The 19,987-nt window shown below is 36.8% G+C and overlaps 1 protein-coding gene across 1 annotated transcript in view; it reads right to left on the minus strand.

Annotated features, from left to right (window-relative positions):
• gnptab (N-acetylglucosamine-1-phosphate transferase subunits alpha and beta) overlaps positions 1-17,968 on the minus strand; it is a 29,490-nt gene extending 11,522 nt beyond the window's left edge. Inside the window, exons 1-12 of the mRNA XM_028451025.1 lie at positions 17,704-17,968; positions 15,489-15,574; positions 13,901-14,020; positions 13,633-13,683; positions 11,693-11,895; positions 9,941-10,005; positions 9,594-9,728; positions 2,781-2,942; positions 1,852-2,031; positions 1,479-1,649; positions 338-461; positions 63-263 (exon numbers count right to left, since the gene is read on the minus strand). Of these exons, the coding sequence (XP_028306826.1) occupies positions 63-263; positions 338-461; positions 1,479-1,649; positions 1,852-2,031; positions 2,781-2,942; positions 9,594-9,728; positions 9,941-10,005; positions 11,693-11,895; positions 13,633-13,683; positions 13,901-14,020; positions 15,489-15,574; positions 17,704-17,865 (1,660 nt within the window). The 5' untranslated portion in view covers positions 17,866-17,968. The remainder of the gene's footprint in view (positions 1-62; positions 264-337; positions 462-1,478; positions 1,650-1,851; positions 2,032-2,780; positions 2,943-9,593; positions 9,729-9,940; positions 10,006-11,692; positions 11,896-13,632; positions 13,684-13,900; positions 14,021-15,488; positions 15,575-17,703) is intronic.
• Between the last annotated feature and the right edge of the window lie 2,019 nt (positions 17,969-19,987).

Genomic DNA, 19,987 nt, shown 5'->3' on the forward strand with positions numbered 1-19,987 from the left:
ACTTATTGTAGAATGTTTCTATAGAAGATGAATTAAAGGATGTATATCTACGTTGATCTCACCAAGGCCACAGTCGCCCACATCAAAGCCACAGGACAGAACGTTACAGGCCTGGTCACAGAACTTGTCAGCCAGCCAGGACTGAGCACAGCCCTGGTTGCAGTACGTGGCCCCTCCCAGGCCGCCGACGAACTGCCACGGTGGTCCTGCGACTGGCCCGGCGTCGCCCGCACCGGGGACCAAGCGGCCGTTGGCTGTGTTACCTTTCAGGACAGTAGGATTCATGAGCACCGCACACAGGGCAGGCTGGAGCTTTGAGCTTTGTTGATCTGTTTACCCAGACAGTCGCCGCCGTCCCAGTCACACGCTGAGTTGTTGCAGGCTTTGTCACAGTAGCCGTCTTTGATCCAGGACCCGGGGCAGCCCTCCGCACAGTTGGGAACCGGCCAGGTGAGGTACACCTGGTGAGATGGGAAAGGAGGAAGATCAAAGATCAGCACAGCTTTCAGATTTAGGAAGCACTCAGACTCCAGCACTATAATTAGGGCTTCGCAACCTTAGGATCAGGACCCCATTTGGGGTCACAAGACACTGGGAGGGGGTCACCAGATGTCTTCAAGAACCTAAGAATATTTTTTTTAACACTTTCAGCTTTTTTTCTCCAATTTTTCTGCAACTACACCAATTTTGCAATTTTTCAACATATTTTCATCCCTTTTTCTTGCCATATTTTGCTCCACTTAATGCATTTTTGCTACATTACTCCCATTTCTGCCACTTCTCCATCTAATATTAATTCCTTTTCTGCACATTCTTTCCACTTTCAAAACATTTTCAGCAATTATAAACCCTTTCCAGCACTTTTTCCACCTAATGTAACATATGTTGACCCATTATTGTCATTGTTAAACTCTTTTCACCATATTTCATGCTTATTTCTGCCAATTTAACAACATTCATGATTTGTCATACCCATTATATGCCAGTTTAAACTAACTGCTTAAGCCAATACTACTTTGAAAGTGGCAAATCAACGGAGATATTTAGTCTTAGTTTACTTCATAGAAGTTTCATAATGCATCATGGGAAACTTTGAAGTATACTTCAGTGGGAACGTTCAACATCCTAATCATACCTATAGTATATAGTAAGTTTGGAGATAGTTATAATTATAGTATGTAGTGTGACATTTCGAACACAGTCGCTGTTTTCACCTGGTCCGTTCCTGCATCCGTGACTTTAACTTTTGTTTCATGAACAATGGTCGTGCTTCTGTCATTTAGTTATTATGAAAAACAATAGTTTTTGAACATTTATGAATCATCACGTGTCGCATCACAATTACTCTAACAATCAATGTATTGGCACACTTCTAACTCCAATTTGTCTCAGTTTGCTTTTCAAACCCTGTCAGTTATTGGAGCTGCGTGTCACAAAGAAACTTTCCCCCCTTTATTATTCCACCCTCTCGTTCCCACCTTCTGTCCTTTGGAGTGGCTGTAGAAGTCATCCGGCCACACGTCTTTGCCGAACATCACGTCGTCATTGAGGTAGATGAACTTCTGGGAGAGCCCGGGGATCCTGTGGATGTGCGTCTCTATGGACGGAGAGCTGAAGGTGGGAAGATGGCTGTGATTCAGGAAAATGTCCTGCACACACAAGCAAGTCCACAAGTTAAGAATTCCAGCGAGTTCATTTTGTTTTCTTTTTTTGAAATAACATGTAAGTTTTGTATGTATGTTTTTTAAACTTTTATTAAATCAAGTACAAGATTCAAGGACATTTTTAACTTTGCTTTAAAAAAAAAAAAAAAAATCACGTAATTTTTGGCTCTTTGGCTTTTGTTTGTACCTGATGTGAGACGACAGACACGCGAGGGTTGTCCAGGTTGAGCCATGAAGGGATCTGTCCATTGGTGACGATGAAGATGTGCCTCACCCAGGGGGCGTGTTGCTCCACAGAGCGCAGGGAGTAACGCAGCTCCTCGTTGTCCTCGAAGCGGCTGGCGGAGACGTCCTCGTCCTGTTTGGACTGACAGGAAACGGCGAACAACGCATGTGACTACAATCAAAGACACACTGATGTTCTGTACAGTCTAACGCAAACATTTAACGCAAAAAATAGACATAAATAATAATGCTAAAAATAAAAATATAAAGATTGAAAAGTTATTGGCCTTCAAAAAAAATTATTTAAAAAAAAATAAATGACTGAATGAAGGAATGACAGACTAACATTCACCAAAAAATAATAATAAAATAAATTAAAAAAAAAAAAAAACAGTGGATAAAGTAAGTAAATGTAAAATCTAAAATAAACTGAAAGTAATTTTGAATAAAGAAATCACGTAGCACAGGATTAAAAGTAACACGTATTAAATGATAAAAAACGATTAAATAGAATATCTAATTTGAATTAAACACAATAAATAATACACATACAAAAAAATAACTGTTTTGGTTGACAAAACATATTTTAAAAATTCACAGAAAATGGCAGTGATAGGTACCAGTGAGATGTGAGAAAATGTATAAAAAAAAAAAGGAGATGTAAAATCTAAAATAAACTAAAAATGAGTAAAATAAAAGTAAATATATTGTATAAAGTATAAGTAAAACTTACACCATTTAAAGAAAATAATAAATTCTATATTACATTTAAATTAAAATAAAATAAAAACAAAATGATTAAAAAATATTTGTTTTTGGTTGACTAAAAATATTGAAAAAGTCACAAAAAATGGCAGTGAATGATGTAGTTTAGAGGGAGAGGTCCGGTACCTGGGAGATGGCGGTGAGGTCAAAGAACAGGTAAGCAGGACTAATGGTTAATTCCTTTCCATCCAGGGTCAGGTTTTTCTTGGCCTGCTGTGTCAGATCAGTGAAATCCTGAACAGTGTTCAGGTGCAGCAGAGCAATGCTGGCCTCAGAGTACAACTCCAACTGAAGAGAAGAAGAGAGAAGAAGAGAGAAGAGAGAAGAAGAGAGAAGAGAGAAGAGAGAAGAAGCGAGAAGAAGAGGGAGAAGAAGAGAGAAGAGATAAGAAGAAGAACACACTTTAATATGAGCACCCATGAGCATGCTTTTATTCTGAAAGGACACAGACGTGTGGAGCTGCTTGGCTGATGGTTACAGGTGTCCTTATCTTCCAGTCAGCAGCTTCACTTATTAACACATCCCCATGTATTTCCCTCTTAACCACACGTTCTAAACGGTGATCGCTGCATGTCAAGTCCAGATGAGAGAACATGTAATGAATCCAGTCAAACCTGAGCCGACACGCTGGGTGAACCAGTAAGCCCAGTGCTGACTGACTGGTGGCCACACATGGCTCAAAGAGAGCGCCACAGAAGAAAGACAGAAGCCAAGAGATTATCTGCCAAACGTCTGAGAGAGCGGTTCACACTGGAACCTTTGAGCCAAAAGGGATTGGGTTCTCCAGTGAGGAGAGGAATGAGCTAATTAGAAAGAACGTGTAAACTGTAAATACAACACTTACAACACCATTATGTGTAAATTACATTACATAAGCTACATATAGCAGTCACTACAATTAAACTCAAATTTGTGTGAAAAATTGATGAATATTTGAGAATTTGAAGTTTTTCAACCTTGGGGTCGTGACCCCATTTGGGGTCACCTGGAATTTAAATGGGGTCACCTGAAATGTCTCGTAACTGATCATAAAAACAATTACTGATTAAAATACTTTTTTATTACTTATTTCTTTTTCAAATTAAACACAAACTTAAAAAACTGTATTTTATACTTTCACTCTCTCGAGTAAAAATCTAGTTCAAATGAAATGCAGTGTAAAAATATCGGAGACGCTGTAATTTGTCACTAATGCTGTATTTGAAACACTGTAACAAACGTGATCAAAAACTATTCCTAGAAAGAAAAAGATGTCTTTGGGGTCATCAGAAAATTGTGATATCAAAATGGGGTTATGATCCAAAAAAGGTTAGGAACCTCTGAACTAAAGTATGTGAACTGAACTTTACAGTGTTAATGATATGACGCTTGTCTGGGTACAGGTCTCAGCCACGTACAGTATTGAGAGAACTCCAAGGCGTTCCCAGGCCAGCCCAGAGATGTGGTCTCTCCAGTATGTCCTAAGTCCTCCTGTGGGCCAACTTTAAACCGTTGGCGGGCAGCATTAAGCCAGCAGGCCTCGAGTTTGACACCTCTGACCTATACGGTTCCACTATATTTAGCTTATTGATTTTATTTTAGCCATTTGCAAAAATTACAAGCATACATAAATTACTGCAAAAGATCCTTCTGTCAAAGTGATTGTTATTAAAGAGTAACTAAATGTCAAAACGACTAATACAAATATTTTTGGGTATGAAGTAGTGCCGTTGATTGATCCTGGTACAAATCTCAACATTTTAGTCAAAGTATTTCAATTTGGTGTATTGTGTTATAAAATAATAGAGGCTGCCCTCTATGGGTTGAAACCTGTCTTTTACAATTTAATTTTGCTATTGGCTGAGAACGAGATTCTGGCCCATCGTGGGTCACTGTTGGCTCCGCCCCTCCTATAAAAACTATCGCCTGTGGGCTCTACAATCTGTGGTGAGTTGGTTGGAATCAGAGCATTGTGAATAGAGAACTATAGCGAGTAATGAGTTGCTAGTTAGCATAGCATAGATTGTTCATTGGAGATTTTATAGTATAGACTGGGCGTGTCTTAACTGCTTCAGGAGACCCGCCCACAATCAAGACATTTTTGTGAATTTCTCCTCTAGTGGCAGGTGGCAGGGTTTAGTTATGCTTTAAACAATTATGAAAAACTACAACCAGCGTTTACAATCGAGTACTTTAGTTTAGGGCTGAGCGATACAGTATGGCCTTTTTAAAATACCAATAATTTCAAGCTATATCACGATATATGTCTGAATATTTTGCCCTTGCCTTGAGATGATGCTTTGATACATAAAATCAAACCAAAATGACAATACTCAATATATACAGTACTGATGTTTTCTCTGTAACTATTATAGCATAGATTAAAAAAAGCCACATGCCAAATGTCACACATGGACCTTTATTAACAGAAGTGTAGAGAACAATATCAACATTTAAAAAAGAAATTATGTGCATTTGTGCACATTTTAAAAACAACTTCAGCTGATCAAAGTGCTGTACAGTTTTATTTCATTATTATAATTAACTATCAATTATTTATTTATTCATTTATTATTACTGACAATTGTGAATTTATCAGCTACTATTATCCAAAGTGGCATACAGAATATATAAAGTTACCACTACTAACACACACACACACACACACTGTAATGGTGGCCTTCTGAGGACTGTCCCTTTAAGGGCCCCATGGTATAGAGGGTTTTCACGGCGCGTCATCAACCCGGAAGTCGCCATTTTCGAGGTAAGCAGGGGGTTTACAAACAGCACACAAACGAGCAAATCCAGAATTTTGAGATGAAATGGTGAACTATTGCCGTGTTCTTAGCTGTACTAATCAGTCAGAACGTGAAACGCACGTGGAGTTTTATAGACTGCCAAAAGTTACAACAGATCAGGGAAGAACAATGTCTACATTTTATAGTCAGTAGTTCTACATCAGGAGAGCAGTGACATGAGACTAGCTCATGGTGTATATGCAAACACCGCCGCCCTCATCTCCCGTCTTACATTTAAATCAGCTTCAGATAGTCCAGTTTGTTCTCCAGGGAACGGACATTAGAACACAGGATGGAAGGAAGTGGCGTTCTCTGAGGATTAGCGTTTAGCTTGGTTGCTAGCCCCACTTGGCATCCCCGCCCCTGCTTGTGATCACACCGCTGGTACGAGGCTCTGATACTCCAGCGGCTATGACTACTGTTTTATTTAAATTACTTTCTTATACTAGAGGTTAGAGTCTTTGTGGGGAGACTTGTGTTGTGTGGAGATACTGACACTGGGTGGACGTGCGCACACGCACACACACAGCAGGAGCTTTGTAAACACAAAGGAAGGTCGGGGTCAGGCCTGGAACGGCGACAGCACGAGCAGATGATCAGAGCTTTCATCACCATCGCGCTCACAAACACAGGCTATAAATACGTGGTGAGCCTCTCCCTCTGCACTATGCACATCATCCCTCTTTCACAGAAAAGACCCAACGACGCCAGGAAACACCTTCATATACAAACTGGGCCATTGTGTCACACTTTCCACTTGGTTTCTCCCATCAGGTGAACTCAGGTGTGAGGGAGTGGGACACGTGCATATGATGGAACCTCGGTGACCTTTTGGCAAACGGACCACTGGCTCCACGCCATTATAAACAGTTGTTCTAATGTTAAAGCCCACGGCGGGCGGCTAAGGTTACAGCCTGAATACCAGCGTTATTATCACATGACCAACCTGCAGACCAACCAGGGGGACGCCAGGACAACTGGGTTTGATGAGGATACGAGGGTCAGACACTGCTAACCTACTGTACATACCACCACAACATCTGGCAACCGAGCCACAACAGGGTTGGGGTCAATTATAATTGTAATCGCGTAATTGACATTAATTACAATTATGCCATAATTAAAAGTGAAATTTTAATTTATAAAAAATCTGTTTTTGCTAATTGAGTTTAGATAATTGACGTTGAGATTGTAATTGCCATATAAAATCTACAAAAAATGTCAATTGTAATTTTACAAAAACTGGGGAACCATGTAATAGTTCTATGTATAGTTCTACACAATTTTAATGAACAATTATTAAAATATGTTTCAGATCAAGCTTTCCCACAGTTTATCATTTAGAATTTCTCTTTTAATCGAGGAGTATACTGACATAAAAAGAGGCTCAGATGACCACACCAAAAATATTAAAACCTATATTTTTATTGATTAGGAAGCTTAACAATTTAACCCATGAATAGGAAAAAAAAAGATAATAGATAATTGTTTTTAGTGTATTTTACAGCTGATTTAAGACGTGTTATCATTAGAGATGCTAACAGAAATCTAACACAAGAGGAATGTTAACTTTTAATAGGTTAATTATTTCAGCTCAGTAATTGTGATAAATTGTAATTGAACTTAACTGAGAACGTAATTGCAATTGACTTTCAGAGGGTAAAAAACTATTTTTATTTAATTGTAATTGGAAAAAATCTTGGCCACTGTAATCTTAATTGAAATGTAATTGAAGATGAGTAATTGAAAACGTAATTGTAACTGAAAAATGTAATTGACTCCAACCCTGAGTCACATTGACAATTTTTAAATCCAAAATACATTTGTAAGTCATTTCTACAGATATTATTCACATAAAATCCAAATAAAGGGAGTAATTCATGGTTTTTCAACCTCAGGGTCATGACCCCATGTGGGGTCGCCCGAATATCAAATCAGGTCGCCTGAAATGTCCTGTAATTGCTAATTTAAATGATATATTTTTATTTTTAAATCACTATTGTTTTTCAAAATTAAAACATCACAAATTATCTCAAACAACTGTATTCTAAACTTTCACTTTCTTAAATATAAATCTAGTTTAAACATAGTTTTTAGATATCTGAGCTAGCACATCTTATCACTTTGTGCAATAATCCTAGATACTCTGCATTTGTAAGACAGTATAACAAACATGATCAAATAAAATGAATAAATGTAAAAAATAAATAAATATTAAATAAATCTCTGGGGTCACCAGAAATGTGTGATATCAAAATGGGGTCATGACCCAAAAAAGTTTGGAAACCACTGGAGTAAATGTAACACTGCATGTATCATAATTAAAATGTCTTATTTTTAAAATTATAATAAATTTAAAAAAAAATCAATTATGTAAAAAATAGAAATAATTTACAAATTAAAAAAAGTATAATAATATTCAGAAGTAGAAATCTAAATAATCAATTAATAAATAGTTAATAATTAATACTTTTTCTATTTTCTATTTATTATTTTTACTTGTTAATTTCTTATTTTTTATTTTCTTTAAAAAAAAAACTTGGATGCCACCTTATTAAAAACAAGCAAAACACCTCCTAAAAATACTACAGTAATAAAGATGTATCTAATAATGTAAAGTAAACACATGCTAATGTTTGTCTCTAAGTGTTATTTCAGATGAATCCATGCACATAGCAGAAAAACCCCAGACTAGGGAAAACCAGTTCATGTAAAACAAGAGACGATAACAGCTTCTATTTAAATCTTTTTTTGCATAATTGGATTTGGAACGTTCACGCTCTTCTTAACCAGTAGGTCTGGCACATCAGCATCAGAAGTAAAGTCATTATCTTTATATGAACCATGATCGTACTGGTAAGACTTCTACAAAATCAGATTAAAGAAAATGTCTGGCTTTGTTCTAATGGACAAGTCTGCCTCCTTCTGTTTGGAAGGTGAAGTTACACCTTCAGTTAATATGGTGTTACATTAAAAAATACGTCTGCGTTCAATCATTTGAGCTCTGGCTTTGTGTAGAGTTGCTGTACAAACATAACTGTAAAAAAAACAACAAGAAAAATGATCCAAAAAACACCTTTTTAAGATAATTAATTACATTTAGTGCAAGTATGTCATATTTTTGCATTAAAATGAAGCTTTAAGCTGAAGATACTTGAGTTGTTGTGTTTGATGTAATAAAAATTTGAGCTACAAGATGGATTTTAAAGGTGCAGTCTGCAAATCTTAGAAAAGTGACTTTTTGTCATATTTGCTAAAGCTGTCACTTCGTAAGGACAACTTTACATCAAACTGGTAGTTTGTGTGAAAAAAAACAGGCTCATTGAGCTGCGCCCCCTGCTGCTCCTGCAGCCTTTGGCAGATTGCCAGAATGTACCGCGACTGAGCAAAAAGAACCAATCAGAGCCAGAATTGTGTTCGATGGACTGTTTGACAGCTGTTGCTCACAGGCCCCGCCCCTTTCCCGGAGCTAGAGCACCGTCTTTTTTACAGTGTATGGTCTGGAGGAGTGGAAGATGGAATTGGTGACGTTTCTGCTTGAAAGGTAATTACTGCTGCTTGATTTACATTATGTTTGATTTGTAATTGTTACACTAGAACTATGTGGTGCATGTGTTATTCATGTGCGCGCAGCAGCCTCTGTGTGGCTGCTGTAAGTGACACTGTGTTGTTGCTGCTGCTGCTGAGGTGTGCGCACATAGAGAGAGAGAAGCGCTGCAGTAATGTGCTTTTAACAGAGCATGTTATATTACTGTGATGTTGCTGTTGGACTAACGTTAGCTTGATAGCTCCTCTGAGGGAGGGACTTTGGAAAGTTTGGAGGCAGGGCAAGAGAGCAGCGAGGAGGGAGGGGGAGAGAGAGATCTGAGATTTGCGGACTGCACCTTTAACAAACATCAGGTTCAAACTGCTTTCAATAAAATATTATCATTATTATTATTATTATAAAAACATTTATTTAGTCATAAAAGCAGCAAACAACTTTCAGGCTAAAGGTTGCTACTTTTTAATTTTAAATTAAAATAGTAACTTATAAACCTTGTGGAAAACGAGCGACTTGTGATTTAGCAAATACAGTAAGTATCTGATTCATGTCTAGGAAGTATTTTTTAAAAATAAAAGTTTTGTAAGGAAAGAGAAGCAGTATGATAGTGTTTCTTACCTCTTTGATGCGACTGGTGACCACAGACGGGAGTTTGGCCCGCAGCGGCTCCGTCTCTTTGTAGGTTGCGGGAAAACCATTGAGGTAGGCCACAGATGGCATCCGGATCAGACCGGGAGCGTCTTTATCTGTGGTCTAGAACCAATCACGGCACGTTTTAGTTTTACCAGCTCGACAAATGACGACTGTGTAGGTTACAAGAAGTCATCAAGATCAGCGATTGTTGATTTTTAGCCAATTTCTAAGTAAAACCTGCATCACATACATTTGACAACAGGGAATATTTCTGTTGATTTGGATTTTGTCAACAGTAGAAACAGTTTGAACAGAAGTGTTATAAAACCCACCAGGTAACATCTGGACACGGTGAATCTGTGAACCTCTTTGGACACGTCATTGAAGACTTTATCAGCTGGAAGAGCAGAGATAAGCAGTGAGAGCACGCACACGTCTACACATTAACACACACACGCACACACACACACAAAAATGTTACAAGCTCCTATAATATCCTGCTTTTTAAAAAGGTGCGATGGGATCGTCTACAGCAGAGAAATCTGTGCGATATCGTTCAGTTAGTGAAAAAAACAGAAATGTATTGGGAAGTTTATTTGTCAGTTTTTTGAGGCGCAAACACAAGAAATCACTGTAAGAATAAAGTAAAAACACTTCTTATCATAAATACAGGTTGAATTAAAGAAAATGTATTCCAGGTTATGAATCAGTGCGTCACATCAACACATAAATTATATAAAGATAAACAATCTCAAACACACTTGATCTGTGTTATATAAAACCAAAGACTCTTTGTTTACAATCCCACGTGTGATGTACTGTGTAGAACTCTGTGGAACCACTTTTAAGACCATTGGTAATGATATTGTTTTATTGCAAAAAAAAAAAAAAAAAAAAGACCATACGACTGATAATAATAAACAAATAATGAATCATGAAACATCGGTGGCCTCACACTGTTCGAAGCAGCTCAATGCTAACAACTAGTAGCTAACCTACGAGCTAACATTGCCTGTGTTGTTGAGTAAATACTAGCTGTGTATGATTTATTTTACAAAGTTTTATTTACTATTTATATTTCCTATTACTTGTTCTTTACTATAGTTTTCGCAGTCATTTTTAAAAAAAAACATTTTATCCTTTTTGTGTGATTTTGGGTCTATTGTGTTAACGCTAGGGATGTAACGATTCACTCAACTCCCGATACGATTCGATTCACGATACTGGATTCACGATACGATTCTCTCACGATTTATTTTACAAAATGGGACTGTAGACAAATTTTTTTTTTGGGAAAAAAACTAGAAAATACGGTACTATTTTCCTTTTATTTTTCATTGTCAAAAGAATTCCTTGATAAACTATTGAAAACAATGCATTTTAACTAAAAATAAACCTTGAATGAAATAAACAAAGGAATAATACAAATGAAAACAAGCCTATTAATTTAAATTCTGGTTCTATAATAAACAATGCAAAACTGCATAATAGTTCTTTTTCTTTTTAAAAGTGCAACTGAAAATGTATTTTGTGCCTTAACAATTGGACTTTTAAAAAAAAATTTACATCATATTTGTTTGGACCAGCAGAGGGCGCTGGTAACACAGTGGTCAGTTGGCATGCAGATATCTTGCAGTGAAGAAGAGAAGCTATGCTAGCAGACAGAGCTAATAGAAAAACGTGACTTTTACAGATATTCAAGTAATATTACAGATATTCTTTCGGTGTTAAAGGGGTAATGAATCATTTATTAACATGTTTAAGAGTAGATGGCGGCCAGAAAGAAAGTATTAGCAGACTCCGCCCGCCGCCTACACTTGTGGATAGCGCCCTCTGCTGGTTAAAAAAAGTACTGCGATTCAATTTTCAGAAAATCGATATCAACCGTGATACCTATGAATCGATTTTTAACTGCCTTACGATTAATCGTTACATCCCTAGTTAACGCAGCTTGTCAAAAGGAAAAGTTAGCAGTGCAGTCACACACATGAAGATGTGCTGAAGAAAAGGATATCAGACGTGGTGAGGAAAAACAGTTTTCAGGGTGAAATAAGAGAATAAATAAAAAAACAGGTTAGCGTTACCTTCAGCCTGCGAGTGGAAGATGAGCAGAGAGACGGAGGTGGGCGGGTGGATGGGTTTGTTGACGTGCAGCAGCTCTTTGGCGGCCGAGAAGGAGGCGGAGAGCGCCGGCAGCTGACCGATCGTCATGTTGACCCCCAGGCCTGGATCCAAGGCCAACATGGGGGCCAGGATGCAGTGAGACAGCAGGCATTCAGGCTTCTCTCTGGAAAGCAACATCACGCTGAAAATTAACTCCTGCACCAAAAAAATCCACTGAATGTTGTTCATTTGTTTATTTTAAACAGATCCATGAACCGCTTTGTTAACAGTTTTAAATGTACTGAGGAACCAACTAAAGGCTTTATTCATGGTTTTGTTTAGTTTTTTGCAGAAAAAAGGTCAAAAAATTGTACAAACTACAATGAAAAAACCCATTAAGGACATTTAACATGCAGCTGTGTGACTAAAAAGATGGAAACTAATGAATAACGTCTCCTCCACCTAGCGCTGCACAATTATGGCCAAAATGATCACGATTATTAATCATAATTACTCATCATCTTCAGAAAAACATCTGTATTTTTATTTTTAACAAACAATATATCAGAGGTGGGCAACTTCCACACAGCAGGGGCAACAAAAATGTGTTTTTTTGATCGAAGGGCCACATTATTAACATTCATGTCAGCATTTAGAATAATGAGCAATCTGAGCATTAACACAGTAAAGAACAAAAAGTTTTTATAGTAATTAATTTTGTGCATTTCTGTTGTCCTTATGTGTTTTTTTCCTGTAAAAAATATTTTTTTTTGGAGTATTTGTGTAGTCATTTTGAATGTTTTTGCAGTATTTTTTTGTGAATTTCTGTTGTCGTTTTGCTTGTTTGTTAGTAGTGTGCGTTTGCAGAGTCATTTTTTGCATTGTTCTTATCTTTTTGCGTACTTTTGTTTTCATTTTCTTTAATTTTGTCAATTATCTTGAGTCATTTTGTGTATTTTTGTTGTTGTTTTGTGTTATTTGGTGTAATTTTGTGTATTACTATTGCAGTTTTGTTCATTTTTGTAGTAGTTTGTGTGTTTTTGGAGTATTTTCTCTGTTTTTCTTGTCTTTTACTGTATTTTCCTACAATATTGTAATTCTTTGTATTGTTTTTTATGTATTCTTGCTTTTGTTTTGTGTATTTTTCTGTCATTTTGTACGTTTACTTTAGGGGCCGCATAAAATTAGACCAAGGGCCGTATGTGGCCGTATATGTTGCCTTTGTCTGCAACATATGAACAGTTTAAAGTGCAAAAAAAGCTTTAAACAAGAATAATAATAAATACTGTAAGATTCACTTAAAAAGATGTATTTAATTTACTATGAGCTAACTATATAAATACACTGTTACAGACTCAGAGTGCAACTCCTTGAAAACAATTACAGTGTATAAAGAAAAGTAAATAACATCAGACTTAAGCTACAGGTTTTCAGTTAGAAACAGCAGCCTGTCAACATTTTCTGTCTTGAGTGTCCGCTGGATTCATGAATTCATACTAACTAATTAGGTACACCTGCAACCTGAGCACAGTCGAGAGAACTGGAGTTTTAGGGGGTTTTTTTAGGTAAGGAGACAAACAAGCACGGTTAGTCCCGCCCCTTTTATAAAAAACAAACACATGTGGACTCTTTGGTGAGTAGGTTGGACTGAAAGAATTGTGACTAGAGCTACGTAACTAACAGTATTTGATGTTTGTTCACTAATGTAAATAATATTGTAATAGTGAGCTGCTAATGGGATTACTGATGCAAATCAGTGCAGTTCCAGACTCAAATCTGTTCCTTAGCATCACATGGGAACGTTTATGCTTGATATTGGATTTTATGCCTTTATACATCCATTGTGTAGATATTTCTTTCTGTCACAGAGTTTGAGATCTGCTGCTTGTAGCAGAAATAATCAAAGCTAGAGATCACTCACCGATCATTTGGCACTTCCGTGGTTTCACTGACATTCCTCCCCAGACGTTCCCTTCAAGGACAATCAAATTGGAAGGAAGACAAGGCAAATATATTTGTGTATTACATTTTATACTCGAGGCAATTCAGTTTACATGACTAAACTTTAACGTGTTCCAGGCTTACAGCAGCACAGTTTCAGGAAACAGTTGAACGCCGGGAGGCAGAGTTCATGTTTCGAGGAACTTTTGAGCTAAAATCAGCTAAATCGTCAGCAGTTGTGCCCTCACCTCAGCGCTCGCTGCTCCTGCTGCAGCTGCTCTTTAACGGCCTTCAGCTCTGCCAGCAGCGCCGTGTCCGTGCCGTTCACCCACGTGTAAACCACATCGATGGGCATGGGTAGACAGAGCCTGCACACAAACAAAACACTCACTTTAAATTTAATTAATTGATTCCCACCATTAGAATAAACATATTTTAGCTGCTTCTTTCATCTGCACAGTGTGTAGCACTTATTTTAAAATGATGCCATTATTTGCCAACTTGGAACATACAGAATACAGTATATATTTTGTGTGTGATTTCCACTAGGGGTGGGCATTGGCATGAATCAGACGATACGATACACAATTTGCATGTCACGATACAATATATCCCGATACTACACAACCCGATAATATAAATTGCGATATATCGCAATATCAATAATTACACTTTTTGCTTGTGAGAACAAGTAAATAGTAACTAACTGTACAAATATCAAAAACAAGCTGCATGTCTATCAAACTGTCAAATTATATTTTTTTAAAAAGTTTAACTTCTGCTTCTACAACAGATTCTGATTCTGTTAAGTTGTTAAATTCTATATTTAAATCTATAAAAGTGCCCAGTTTGTTTTTATTTAAATAAAATGTAATCAACTTCCAGCTAAAATGCATTGAGGAATGAAGTAGTTTAACAAGGTCTGATGTGATTCACTGACACCTAGTGACCGGGCGTTTACGTGCTATGTAGATGTTAGCGCAATTTAAAAAAAAAAAAAAATTCCATTAAAAACCACGATTAAAAAATCAATATGAACATTTTTTTGGATCAGTGAAATGTAGAAATATCACTTAATTAAATTTTTTCTTATACCCTTAATTTCCAGCAGACTTTCTGGTCTATTACCAAATTAATCAATGTTTTAAAACTTTTTCTATTTCCATATTTTCAATTGTAAGATGCACTTGAGTTTTTCCCTTTTCGGATCAAAGGTAAACTTGCCAGTCTTTGTCTTCATTTATCCTAAACTCTGTATTTCTTAGTACGTTTGTGTCAAAGTTTATTAAATATAACATTTATTTTCATATTTTAAGTCAGAAAATTTGATTATTTAAATGTTATTTAAAAACAAAACAAAAAACATGTATCTCCAATATAACATATTTTTGTTTTCATCAGATTTATTAAAGTACTTTTTTAGAATGTCATAATTAATTTTCATTCATTTTATTAAATTGTGAAATATATGTTTATGGTTAAAATGTATGTAACCATTGGTTAATAATAAATGGATCAGTTTGTTTCTATTGTTCTCTGTATGAGTAACAGACCAAAAAATACTCAAGGCTGCAATATCAGCTTCGTATCTGGACTTTCCAAGTTCACTGTAAAATATCAAATTTTTTCCTCTCAGATTTCATGTTTTCCATGTGATTTTTAGATCTATTGCATTAATGCAGAACGCAGAAAGGAAAACAACAAAATAAAATACCAGGAAGAAGCAGTTCTCCATCACATCAGTAAAGAAATACAATATTTTTCAGCTCTAAATGTGGCCAAAGTCTAGAACTCAGAGTAATGAATCATCAAAGTGACGTGTATCCAGAGGTTCACCTGCTCTGGAAGGACTTCCCGCCCACATTGTCCCTGTACGAGTCGAACAGGACGTGATACTGGTCCCGACTCCACTCCACCACCACCTGCACAGACATCACATGTTCTCACATTAACCAGTGACCAGCACACGAGCACGGACCACACAGTGAAACCTTAGCATACAACACTGGGGGAACACTCGGAAATTGAAGTAAATAGAAAGCTTTGTGACTCGTTTTCAACCAAGGAATGTTCAATATTTTCAATAAAAGGTGATAAAATTGATGATAAGATGCACCATTTTTCCAATCTAGCCCATTTGGAAATAAACTGAGTCATTTGTGGAACCTGAAAAAAAACCAGTTTGACACCCCTAAGCTCGTACTGGGCTTAACCTTAGATACGTTGATCCCAAATACCAGTTTTAGGGATAACCACTCACTCCTTCCTTGTGTTCACGCCCTTCACCGCCATTATTTTTAAGCTGGGTGCATCGTCACCCACTTCAATTTCTCCACACGCTACAATTGTCAACACAGTAAGCACAATATGCACAACTATAACATCACATTTCGCTCTCATCTTTAAGCACCCTTCCATTGTCCTACCCTGACTCCTTCTTCCCTGTTCCCCTTCCCCCTCACCTAGGTGTAACACTGCCTTCTCTTGTTAAATCCTCCCTTTAATAAAGTGTTTCTTACCCTTCCTCAGGAAGGGCTGGTGATGGTCACAATTATGCAATAAAATAAATTCATTTATTTAATTGCACTAACAAAACATGCATTGCATGTGCAGACAAGGCAAAAAAAAAAAAAGTACAACTACTCCATTCATTAACGTACATTTTATATTTCTGCATTTAATCTTGACTATGTGAGAACATTGTTTCTTCCATGTTCCACATATGTTATGTTGGTAGTACCACTATTTGCATTTGTTGATACTGTACTGTAATACAGTTCTGTTGCAGCTGTTTATGACTGAATACTTCTTCTTGCTCCTTTTTAAATATGTATTTATGTTTTGATGTTTTCTTTTTGTTATTGTTTTGCCCCCATTTTTTTTTTTTCGTTTTAAATTTTTTTTTTAATGTTTTTGTTTGCATATTAGAATCAAACACTTGAATCAATGCATACATATTCTGTGTAGTTCTGGTAATAAATGAATAAGTAGTAAATAAATGTGTTACACATTTAGGCACAATATTGTAACATTTGCTTTTATTTGTTTTTACAAAAATAATTTAATATTTGAACCTGTATAAACCATGACAAACGAGCTTTAAAAAATTACAGGAGTTATATGGTTGCTGTGTGTGTGTTTTTTTTTTTTTTTTTGTTTGTTTTTTTTTGCTGCTGTCAGCAAGTATCTGAGTCTGGAGCTAAAGACCAAGTCAAAAACCTTGGTGTTCTGATTGACTCAGATCTGACATTCAGCAGTCAGATCAAATCTATCACAAAAACAGCTTCTACCACCTAAAGAACATCTCCAGAGTGAAAGGTTTAATGACTCAGAAAGATCAGGAGAAACTGGTCCATGCTTTTATCTCCAGCAGACTGGACTATTGTAATGGTCTTCATCAAACATCTACAGCTGGTTCAGAACGCTGCAGCTCAGGTCTGAACCAGAACAAAGTGTCTTTACACTGGCTCCCAGTCAGCCTCAGAATATACTTTAAAGTTCTGCTGCTGGTGTATAAATCTGTGAATGGGTTTGGTCCAGAATACATCAGTGACATGTTAGTCAGGTATGAACCCAGCAGGTCTCTCAGATCTATGGACACAGGTCAGATAGTGGAGCCCAGAGCTCACAGTGGTGATGCTGTGTTTAGTCAGCATCACATGTGAACATTTTTAAATCAAAGTTAAAGGCACTTTTTTTTCTCTACTGCGTATGATTGACAGGGAGATTTTTGGTCATGTTGTTGATGTAATGTGTTTGTTGATGATTTTAATTAATTTTACTGATGATTTTGAATGTTCTTATTGATTTTAAGCTGTTGAATGTTTTATCATGTAAAGCACATTGAGTTGAATTTGCCTTGCCTTTTAGTCATAGTAATTCTAGGATGTGTGTATTGTTTATTAGTGTACAATAGGTGGCATAAATCTTAAAACTGCAGTTTTTTAAACGGAGTCTGGTAAGGCTTGGAGAGTAGACAGCTGCTTGGAGACGGAGCCGTTATAGCGATCCGGAAATGTGACGGTCTGAGGTGGTAAACACACACACTCACCTCCCCAAACTGGAAGGCGGACACGATCATGAGGACGATGCCGCCGAAGCAGAGGTAGAGTCCGTAGCGGTGCGACAGGCAGGTGTAGGTCTGCCGCTGCAGCAGCTTCAGCACCGAGTTCACCAGCACCATGGTTCTCCGAGGCGACGCATAGCGCTGCATTCATTCACAGAGCGGACACTAACTCATCAGCTGACCGACAATCACTCATGACATGACAGTCTCTCCAAGCTTCTTCGGCTGCCGTCACGCCGCTGACGCCGGTGCTGAGTTCCGGACTGGCTCATTAGCATCCTCTGGTGGCTGGGAGGAGAAAAAAAATGGCGTCTGTGATCCAAATAACGCGAGACTTTGCGAGAACGGCCATCTTACCAGAGACTTTATTTATTTATTTATTTATTTATTTATTTATTTATTTATTTATTTATTTATTTATTTTTATTTTTTATTCATTTATTTATTTATTTTTGCCATCTTCACAGGTTGAACATACATTATCAAAAAGAGGAAGAGAAAAAACTAAATAAAATAAATACTACTAACAATAAAAGAAAGTAAAATAAAATAGTATCACATATTTTCCATTAACACCAACAACGTATCAACAAAAGCGTACAAGGGTCAGGATAAAATCGTTTTTCCTAAATAAGAAACTAGGATGTTTTTTTGTTTTTTTTTTTTAAATTGGCATTTATGTATGGAGAATTTGGCTGTCAATATTAAATTATTAACATTAAAGTCAATATTTTTATCTTTAGAAAAGTAACCAAATTTAATGCAACCAACCGTTAGTGGAGATAAGTTTGATTCACAATGATTTTAACATAAAATCAAATAAAAGAGCTATCAATTATAAAAATCTGAAAAAAATTAAAATCTCAAATCTAGAAACACCAAAACATAAAACCATTAGATGTGCTCTCTTAAATATTAGATCACTGAGATCCAAATCTCTACTAGTAAATGACCTTATCTCAGAAAATAACTTAGATTTATTCTGTTTAACTGAAACATGGCTGTATCAAGATGAATATGTTAGTTTAAATGAAGCCACTCCTCCCAGTCATTTAAATACTCATATGCCACGAGACATAGGCCGTGGAGGTGGTGTAGCAGCTATTTATCATTCCTCTCTCCTAATCTATCCTAAACCAAAGGCCAGTTACACTTCCTTTGAAAGCCTGGTTCTAAATTTATCTCATACCGAATCAAAAACCTGCCAGCCAGTCTTATTTGCGATAATTTACCGTCCTCCAAGCCCTTATTCTGAATTTCTATCAGAATTCTCTGAGTTTATATCAAACTTAGTCCTCAGTTCTGATAAAATACTGATAGTAGGAGATTTTAATATCCATGTGGACAAAGATAGTGATAGCCTGAGCTCAGCCTTTATGTCCCTAATAGACTCAGTTGGCTTTTTTCAAACTATTAATGAAGCTACTCATCGTTTAAATCATACTCTTGATCTTGTTCTAACATATGGCCTTGATATTAATGAACTAAAAGTCTACCCTGAAAATCCTCTGCTATCAGATCACTTTTTAATATCTTTTAACATTATCCTAGAGGATCTCGCACTGTGCAATAAAATAGTTAGGAGTAGAAATCTGTCCAATAGTGCTGTGGCTAAATTTAAAGAGGCCATTCCTGCTGCCTCAAACTCAGTGCACCATCCAATAAATAACTATGATATTAATTATAACCCCTCTCAACTGGATCTACTTGTCGATAGCTCTGCTAGTCTACTAAAATCCACCTTGGACTCAATTGCCCCATTGAGGGAAAAAACTATTAAACGTCAGAGGAAAGCTCCGTGGTTTAGCTCTGAAACTCACACACTCAAACAAACAACCCGTAAATTAGAGAGAATGTGGCGCTCCAATAAAACAGAGGAGTCACGAATACTCTGGCAAGAAAGCCATAGTAAATACATGACAGCCTTACGACATAGTCGATCTACATACTACTCCTCACTAAAATAATCCGAGGTACCTTTTCAGCACTGTAGCCAGACTAACACAAAGTCAGAGCTCTATTGAGCCCATAAATTCCTCTAGCCCTCAGCTGTGAGGACTTTATGACATTTTTTAACGATAAAATTCATAAAATTAGAGATAAAATTAGCCACTCCCTGCCTTCACCTGGGCCTGCTGTACCATTAAATGTAAATAGGCCTAACCTAAACTGTTTCACACATATAGGACTTCAGGAACTTAACTCTATTATTTCATCCTCCAAACCATCGACCTGCCTTTCAGATCTGATCCCAACTAAGCTGTTTAAA

The sequence above is a fragment of the Gouania willdenowi genome, chromosome 6 (assembly GCF_900634775.1).
Source record: "Gouania willdenowi chromosome 6, fGouWil2.1, whole genome shotgun sequence".
NCBI classification, from domain to species: Eukaryota; Metazoa; Chordata; class Actinopteri; order Blenniiformes; family Gobiesocidae; genus Gouania; species Gouania willdenowi.